This window comes from Eurypyga helias, unplaced genomic scaffold (genome assembly GCF_000690775.1).
Source record: "Eurypyga helias isolate BGI_N326 unplaced genomic scaffold, ASM69077v1 scaffold8093, whole genome shotgun sequence".
Classification (NCBI taxonomy): domain Eukaryota; kingdom Metazoa; phylum Chordata; class Aves; order Eurypygiformes; family Eurypygidae; genus Eurypyga; species Eurypyga helias.
Window position 1 is genome coordinate 7,423 of NW_010240486.1, and position 9,572 is coordinate 16,994.

At 49.3% G+C, this 9,572-nt stretch overlaps 1 protein-coding gene across 1 annotated transcript; it reads left to right on the top strand.

Annotated features, from left to right (window-relative positions):
- Window positions 1–2,467: 2,467 nt before the first annotated feature.
- RAB30 (RAB30, member RAS oncogene family) lies at window positions 2,468–9,335 on the top strand (the record flags this gene model as incomplete). Its single annotated transcript, XM_010148448.1, has 3 exons — window positions 2,468–2,560; window positions 3,994–4,077; window positions 9,152–9,335. Coding segments are annotated over exons 1-3 (361 nt in total), but the record flags the coding sequence as incomplete, so codon positions are not given.
- Window positions 9,336–9,572: the final 237 nt, after the last annotated feature.

Sequence of the window (9,572 nt, forward strand, 5' to 3'; positions counted from 1 at the left end):
TCATCATTGTGTTGTTTGTTTTATGGCCTTGGCTTGTCTTTCCATTCCCGTTTGGGGTCATAGTATCATAGAATGGTTTGGGTTGGAGGGGACCTTAAAGATCATCTAGTTCCAACCCCCCTGCCATGGGCAGGGACACCTTCCACTAGACCAGGTTGCTCAAAGCCTCATCCAGCCTGGCCTTGAAGACAGCCAAAGACAGGGTCATTATCATGTATAATTAGTCTTGGAGCCTAATGAAGGGGACCAAACCTAACTCTGGGGTCTGTCTGAACCATTTAGTGTTTCTGAGCGCAAAGATCTGCAGCGGAAGTTTATTTTTAAGTTTCCTGAGAAGATAAATTTGAATGTTGGATTGTTTAGGATGCAAGTAATAGAACTGAAATCCCTCCGTGGGGGGAGCAATGCCCTTGGGATTTGAAACATCCCAAGGATAATTATCCAGTGCTGAGTAAGTCTTGTTAGTCTTGAAATAGCTTTTAGTGGATGATCACGTTTTTCTTCATGTTGACTAGTGTGAAAAGCTTGAAACCATGTATTAACACTTAGCCTTTGTCATAAGAGCATTGTCAACATGTTCTTAATACTGTTGTTATGCAGGCTCTCTCTGGGAAAACCAGGCATGGAGATACAGAACGATTACACAAAAGAACAGCTACAGAAAATAAAAAAGGGCTTTTTTTGAGGCTGTTCTTTAAGGTCTCACTCTCTCACTGTGTTAAGATATAGGAGGGAGCTTCAAGGCCTTGTGTGTCGGAGCAGGGTGAGGTTAGAGCATCCTCAGGACAGCCTCAGCTGCTGCTGTTTGGTGACACTTTGCGGGGGGCTGTAGCTCCAGCTCAGTAAAGCATCAGCAGGGCAAGTGCCACTCTGTCACTGGCCCAGGCGAAGTGACATATCTGCGTAGTGACTCAGCCGTGTCCCTGTGCTAACCATCTGCTGATGTGATGCAGATCATTAGTCACTAATTGGTGTGGTTACCCTTTTTTTTTTTTGGCTGCTGGAAAGGCCAAGGATCACATAGACACGAAGCAGCTGAGTCAGTTTTCTGGTCCCCCAGACTCCTGGTGCTCGGGGAGCCGCTCCGTGTGCCCTGCCAGGCAGACCCAGGCTGTCTCCATGTCACCTTGCACTCTGGCTGTTTGGCACTAAGCCTGTCACAGCTGTACGGTGGGACCAGGGTCTGTTGCTGGGGCCTTCTGCTGTGTGGGAATGAACCCTCCCAAGGAAGGGCCTTTGGGGGCGGTGGGAGAAGGCACTCTGCCTGCGGGTGAGTGCAAGAAGCTTGTTCATCCGTGCTACGTTGGCTTCCTTCGTCAGCTTTGTAAAAACCCTCTGAGGTATCTGGGCTTTACTGAGGATAGCGATTTCATCATAGTCTTTTTTTCATTCTTCCCCCATCTTTGGCTCTATCTCCTCATCTAGTGTCTAATCCATAGGCACTGGTGGTTTAGGTACCAGTGCTTAGCTATCTCCTTACCTGGTGTCTCAACTGATGGCTTGTAAATCCTTGGCTGTGCTGGAGATGGAGTTGTGGATACTCGGCCCTCATGCCTTGCTCAGCCACAGCAAACTCTACATTGATCTGTTCGCTCCTTCCCGTAGCTCGAGTGGCTGAAGGAAGCCCTGTGGCTCTTCCCCCGTGTAGGCAACCCTGGTCTCTGCCTCCTGCCGAGGAGGTTGGGCTGTGGGGCGGGATGTGTGCTGGGTACCCTCCAGGCTCCTCTGTGTTCACGTCCCACTTGAGCTTTATGCCAAGCAAGATGTTCTCACAGAACTAAAGAAAATAATCTCAGAAATATTTCTAGTAGCATCTATTGTTTCTTCTTTTTAAAAATCCTCTGTGTACTCAGCCAAACTGTTACCTCACTCCCCACTATGATTTTAGCAAATGAGCTTATTTTGCTTTTAAGGCAAACACTCTTGCTTTTATTTTTAAATTATTTCAATTTACCTGTCCGTTCTGCCCCCGTGTGCTCCCCAACCCTGCTCTGCGTGTACCTAGCCCCACACTGTCCCCCTGGGAAGAGCTTACAGAAATACTGGGTATTGCCCTGACAGAAATAAATCACACTTTCCCTTCGGACAAGGTGGCAAAGTCACTGTCCTTTGGAGCTGACAGAGTTAAAAATCAAACAAACATTTGGGGACATGTAGGGAATGGTGCCTGGGGCTTGCGGAGTGTTGCTTGGAAGGCTGAGAACCAGCATCTCCGACTCGTGGGCAGCCAGGGGAGATGGCCTGAAAGCTAAACCACGGCTGAGGTTTCACAGCAGCTGTTGTTGAACTACGTGGATGCCCCAGCTCGGGTGGGAAGGACTCTTCTGCCTTATCTGGGGAGTCACACACATGCCAGGAGACCTTTGTTCGGAACATTTGGAGGAATAAAGTTCAGCAAAAAAATAAAAGGGCATTTCCCTGCCGCCTTGGCTTATGTCATGTCGTGCTCTCTCTTGCAGCTGCGTAAATGAGTATGGAAGATTATGATTTCCTCTTCAAAATTGTTTTAATCGGCAACGCCGGTGTGGGGAAGACCTGCTTGGTCCGTCGCTTCACTCAGGTAAGGTCGGCCACCTCTTGGACGGGGAACATCGGGGTGGGGGAAGCGCTGGGATGGGGAACGGAGCTGTGCACTGCCGGCTCCACTGGCATTGCAGCTCGGAGCGCACGCGTCGCCTAGAGCAATGCACTAGCACCAGCAGGACGTCTGTGTCTAGTGCTGTGCTTAGCCCTGTTGGGGATCTTGTGTTGGAGAGGACTCTTCCGTCTCCGAAGATGGAAAACCTTCTTGAGAGCCATTGGGAAAAATCCTCCTGATTTAAAGGTGCTCTGGACCAGTTATAAGGACCAGTACATCTTCTGCTCCGCTCCCATGTGCCTTCTCTTCCCCATCCCTCCTGCTGCTGTGCAAAGCTCTCCCTGTTATTTGTAATTAGTAGTTAATCAAATAATCAGGACCCTGGGCTGTCAATCCAGTGTCTCCTGCTAAACATCAGACCCTTTTTGTGGCAGAATAACAGGGAAAGGACCAGGTTTCTGTCCTCTGGAGCAAGAGGAGGTTTTGTATGATGCTCTATAAAACATAAATTGTGGGTTTTTTGTTGCACTCCCCACTAGGAATTATCAGCGATTTTCCCCCTCACTGGTAATTTTAGTGTTAAAGCTGTGGATGTTTAACAGTCTCCAACCACATGTGACCTCAGAGGGTTAACCGCAAAAATTTGGGGCCACTTCTGCTACTTGGGCTTTGGCAGCGCAGCTGCTGTGGGGAGTGGATATGCCCCAAAATCAACATGACTTTGTAGACCTAGACACCAGAAACCAAGAAGCTTGGGGTTTTTTTGGTGGGTTGTTTTTTTTTTTTGTTTGCTCCTTTCTGATGGTGCTGCGTTCAAATACCACCAGTGTCACGCTGGCCCTTGCCACTGCTGTGACACTGGTGGTGTCTGGCTCTGCGCTTCACTCCCAAAACGCTGTGCGGGGATGTGATCCCTGTGCTGGGAGCTGCCAGAAATGCCTTCCCATGCTGTGGGGGGTGGTGGAAGGGAGAGGGAAGGTGTGAGATTGTAGGAGCAAAGGCATCTCGCCCCACACGGGTGCTCACACCTCTTTCAAGGCATTGGGAAATATCCTCCTAACTGGGAAGGGTCCTCATCTGCTTTTTCCCTGCCTCTTCCCAACTGCACAGAAGCAGAAGGCTTTATCTTTCTTTTCCCCTGTATGCACCCTCCTTTTCTTCTGTTTTCCTACCTCTGAAGTCAGTGACTTGCTCCATGACTAGGGACATGTAGGCAGGGAAAACACTGTGGGATTGAATTCTGGTAACCTTTGTGTTGGTGAAATGTCACATTTTCCCCTCTAAATGTGACGGAAATGAGTGTTGGGGAAGGGGACAAGGGAGGAATAGTTTTGAGGATGGAAGGGTGATCATTGGCACTCAGAGTTTTGTCCTGCTACAGAAATGAGCCTAATGAAACTCTTGTTTTTGTGCAGGGGCTTTTCCCGCCGGGTCAAGGAGCCACAATTGGGGTTGACTTTATGATTAAAACTGTGGAGATAAACGGTGAAAAAGTGAAGGTAGGAGCCTGATGGTTTTAAGTGTAAACTCGTGTGACAATAACATAGCTGAGGCTTCTTGCTGCAGCCCTCCTGCTGCTGGAAGGCACGGGGGGCGGCGCAGGGATGTCTGGCACCGCTCAGGCCGTGCTGGCTCTGAGCAGTCTTTGCGTCCCTCTCCGTAGCTGCCGTCAGGATTGTGAGAGTGAACCTCCTCTAAGGGAGAAAGGAGAAGGGAAGATCTTGCAAAACTCTGTCCTTGCTTAGGAGACACTGAGATCGTGCCTGGCTGGGGTTGAGGGAGCACAAAGTGCTTTAGTGCAGCCTCTGATCGTGGCACTGCTGGTAAGCAGGAATCTGTTGTATTCCCACGGGGATGTGCTTGATGAAGGTGGTCTCCCATGAGCTCTCAAGGCAGCTGTTGGAGAGCAGGCTTCTGGACTTGGGTGGTTCTGCATGGCAAAGGCTCATCTTCCACTTCTGACAGTGTATGGATTCTGGAGAAGTGGAGATGGTCACAATACTGGTGCTTCAGTCAACAGCTTGAGTGAGAAGGGCAGTGTCCTCCATAGTAACTCTTTCACCCTCCAGAATAAGGTGTTTACAACCAAACTGCTGCTGGGAAAGTGTCCCTGTCCTGTGCTAACTCCCAAACGGAGCCTGAGTGTCACTTGGCAGAGAGCTACTTTTGCATGGACCAAAGACACCAGGGAACAATCTTGTGTTTAATGGAATCCATGGTTGAAAGGCTGAGAGAGTTGGGCTTGTTCAGCCTGGAGAAGAGAAGGCGCCGGGGAGACCTTATAGCAGCCTTCCAGTGCCTGAAGGGGCTACAAGGAAGCTGGGGGGGCCTTTTTACAAGGGCCTGAAGTGACAAGGGGTAATGGGGTTAAATTGAAAGTGGGGAGGTTTAGATTAGATATCAGGAAGAAATTCTTCACAGAGAGGGTGGTGAGGCACTGGAACAGGTTGCCCAGAAAAGCTGTGGATGCCCCATCCCTGGAAGGGTCCAAGGCCAGGCTGGATGAGGCTTTGAGCAACCTGGTCTAGTGGAAGGTGTCCCTGCCCATGGCAGGGGGGTTGGAACTGGATGGTCTTTAAGGTCCCTTCCAACCCAACCATTCTGTGATTCTGTGGTTGGATTCATCCATGGTTTGATCTATCCAGTGCCCATGGGTGTTAGCTAGTGCTGCTTTGCTCATTAGCAGAGATTTCTCTAGAGCTACTGTGGTGTCCAAGAGGTGGGAGAAGAGTATGGTTATCTGAGACTACTGTAGCGATGTCTAGGGTCCCTGACCTGCTCCTGGAATTACTCTGCCTGCAATAAATTCACAGGCATCAAAGTGGAAAATTTCTTTTCTCCTTTGCTGCCATCATCAGATCTAGTAGTGAGCAAACGGGAGAGCAGCAGTGGTGTGACATCGACACCCATTTGTAAGCTTGTGAGAGTGATAGGATGAAAACAGTGGACTCGTGCAGATTTTCAGCTCTGAGTTGTCACCTGTATTTCAGTGCAGAGTGTTTTTGAGAAGAAAATCAGTTGGTGTGTTCCTAAGTTCAGGACAGATTTTAAAAGCCACAGGCGTGTCAGCAGGCTGCCACCCCACTGCATGAGGACCTGCACTAAGCTGTGGCAAGTGATGGTTCTTGACCAGAAGACCTTCCAGCCTAAGCAGGTGAAGGAAAAAGGGTGTAAATACCCTGTAAATACCCTGATAAAGACAGAGATAATGTTCAGCACATTGGTGTGCAAGTGGGACAGAGCAGCAGGCAGGGAAGCAGTGAGGATCACGTGTAGTCCCTGGTGTGGTGCTTAGCTCAGTCGTTCTGATGCTCATTAGCAGGCATCTGACATAACAGGGTTGGCCAGGACATGGATGCAGCTTGTCCAGGCTCCTCGGACAGCAGAGATGCTTCCTTTGTCCAAAACCAGCTCCAATGGAGCAGTTCAGAGGACTTAAGCTGGTAAATGGCTTAAGTACTGCACTGAAGGTGGAATTGATTGCTTTTTTCTTTATATACCTGGCTTAAACCAGTTATCTCAAGCTTGTCCTGGTCAGCGGAGGGTGAAAAGCAATCCCTGAGGAAGATTAATGCCATCCATGTCACACACCTTTCCCAGCATCTCATTCCCTGTCAAGTACTGATGGAGCCTTAAGAACATGGTTTTTGGAGGTTTTTGCGCAGGTGAACTCACCCTCAGGATTTGTCTGCGTTTGACTTACTGCTCCCATGACATAATCCTGTATTAAGACTAGCTTGGACTGAGGATGCAAACTCCTGAAGAGAAAGTCGGAAGCAGTAGTGCCAACATAGGCTGTCTCGGGGCCAGGGATGGTTCTGGGAAGCTCCACAAGCTGCATGCAAACTCGTCAGCACAGTAGGCCTCTGCCCCCTGTAAACATCTGAGTGCACAAGTGCCCACCCAGGCAACTCCCTTCATCACCTCGGGGCTGGCAAATGAGTTGTTAAACCAAAGTCCTTCTCCTGACCCCACCAGTGGAGTCAATTCGAGTCACCAGAGCTCGGCTGCCGTGACCAAGCTTGGGAAGACACTTAATACGTCACGTTTGGGCACTTGTATGAACCTGCCGGGACCTGAAAGGCAAACGGATTTCTCTCTGGGAGTGATCTTGTAAGCGAAAGTTTTTGAGTAAGCAGTGCTAGTGAGAATAAACATTTAGTAAGCAGGAAAAGCAGGAAGGAGTCAGAGCACAGAGCGATGAAAAGGCTGTCTCAGTCAAATGAGGTGCTTCTGTGACTGTGAGCTCATTTAGCAGTGCCCGAGCCGTGACTCTGCTTCTGCTCTGGGCATCATCTCCTGTGAGTCTGCTGGGATCCAGGATGAGAGAGCAGAGCTGTTTACCAAGAAGGTTTTCAGACGTGAAAATAAATGATAGATTTCTGGGGAAAAAGACTTTCCAGCTTTCAAAATTGCATTTGAAAGTCAGTGGAGAGGGACTTGGCTGGCACACAGCTTTCATGCTACCGTATGAGAGGTGAGTAGCGACTAAAGCTCGCTGACAGATGAGCTGAGACAGCGCTGTGCAGCTGAGGGGGCTTTTGATCTGCCTGGCCTTTCCTAATAAACCCAGAAATGGCTTTAAATTGAAAGTGGGGAGGTTTAGATTAGACATCAGGAAGAAGTTCTTCACGGAGAGGGTGGTGAGGGCACTGGCACAGGTTGTCTGGAGAAGCTGTGGATGCCCCATCCCTGGAAGTGTCCAAGGCCAGGCTGGATGAGGCTTTGAGCAATCTGGTCTAGTGGAAGGTGTCCCTGCCCATGGCAGGGGGGTTGGAACTCGATGATCTTTAAGGTCCCTTCCAACCCAAACCGTTCTGTGATTCTATGAAATATGTACAGCACCTGTAGTAAGAGGCTACACAAATTCAAGCCAAGTAGGTAGCAGTTATCATGCTGGTCACAGCGAAACATCCTCAGTGCTGCAGATAGAGGGCTGTGCTCTATGGACCTGTGACCTTACTGCATTTGGTGGAAATGTTTATATGCATAAAGCCAGTATGTGCAAGTGTTGGGAGAGTGGGAAGCATCAGCTGGCTCCAAGAAAACAGACATCTAGGTTTTCTGCAGGCTGAGTCAGGCACTGTCCTTTGGTTCCTCTGGAAAAAAATGGTACAAGTGAACTGGTTGCTGTGAAGTATTTCATTTGGCAGGATCAGTGGGCTGAAGTGTGCAGTTTGGATTTTGTGTGCAGGAAGGATTTATCAGTGACTGTAAGGTCAGGGGCTCTTCCCTGCCTTCTTCTGCATCCAGCTCCCAGGTAGACTCGGGACTGTAGCCAGTAAGAAAATGCTGAGCAACAACAAAACTGTCCATATTTTTCCATCTGCCAGAGTTTGGAGGCTGCTCTGTTTTAACAGGGACTCATTTGTTACCTGAATTTCATGTGCAAGTAATTTGACTTTGGGCTTTGTGCGTCACGTAACTGCAGGTGCCAGGTTCAGCCATTTAAACCCAACTACGCCAAGGGATTAAGCACAAAGGTGCCCAGGAGCTGTGAGCCAGCCACAAATTACGTTCTCTGCAAAAATGTACTCTTTCAAAATCATACTGCCCCTCTGAAAGCTGCTACTGGGAGCTCTCATTTCAAACTGAGACGTTTATGATGGCTACCTGGTGTAGTTCGACTTTGGAACTGGGCAAGGAAAATGTTTTCTCTGTTACAGGCTGTTGAATATATGGAAAAAATCTCGAATACTTTACCTTTTGCTTCCCAAAGTACCCAGGTTTCTGGCTGGAAATCAACCTTTCGCCTATTTAATCCCAGGGAGGGGTGTTTAAAAAAAAAAAAAAAAAAGCTGAAGCAGAGTATTCTTATGCTGAAATAGTTTAATTTTTGATGTTTGTTTCTTTGACTGCCTTTTTGAAGAACTGAGGTTTTGATGAGCCACCAAAAACTATCAGATGGGCCAATTATAAAACCAGCACGAGTTCAGTTTGTATGGGGAAATGTATGTTGTCTTCCTGGGCCCGGAAGGTTTGGCAAACGCTCCCGACCCCTCTGATGTAGTTAAGGACGTGTTGGGAAGGCAGGCAGTGAGCAACGGGGCAAGATGGCTGAAGTGGCAGAGAGGAAGCACGAGTCCTTGGACCAGCCTTCGGCTGAGCTCCTTGTTCACTCCTCTGGCTTCCAGCCATCAGTGCATCCTCTCAGGGTGACTATAGCCGTGGGAGCTGGAGAAGGGGCTTTTGCATTTCTTTGTGGGATGGATGCTGCTGCTGGTTGGACTTCAGAGGCAGGATGAGTGACCTTCTCCCTCCAGCGCCTGTGTTGTAATTCCAGGCCAGCAGCTTTGTCTACAGGAGAGGCAGATGCTGGAAGTCATCAGACCTGCAGCTTCCAGGGGCTGGCTGTAGTGCCAGCTGACTTTTGTGCCTTGCATTTCAATCCACAAGTGCAGGAATGGAAACAAAAACTGCTGGGGGAAGGGAAGCCAAAGGGGCGAAGAGCGAAGTGCTTTCCCAGCACTGGGTTTACCCTGAAGGGTGTTTTTTAGGTCAAACCAGCACTGCTATCAAAGCTAAATAACTTTTTTTCCTTCCTTTTACCACCCTTCCTTGTTATGCCAAAAGCTGCAGATCTGGGACACGGCAGGGCAAGAGCGATTCCGGTCCATCACGCAAAGTTACTACCGCAGTGCCAACGCGTTAATCTTGACCTACGACATCACCTGTGAGGAATCCTTCCGGTGTCTCCCCGAGTGGCTGCGAGAAATCGAGCAGTATGCCAGCAATAAGGTCATAACCGTGCTAGTGGGTAAGCGACGATCATCCCCAGTGGGGTGGGGGGCAGCAAGCTGTGCGTGTTGGGGGTGAGGGAGGTGGAGGTGTTAGCGGGACGAGAATGTGGTGTCTGTGTGAACTGGTGGTGTGGGATGCTCAAGCTGGTGCAGCAGATCTTATTGCCAACCAGTTGTAACCGTAGGTGGGTACAGCCAGTGCCTTAAACCCAGTGCTTGGACCCGTATGGTTCGACATCTTTGTCAGTGACATG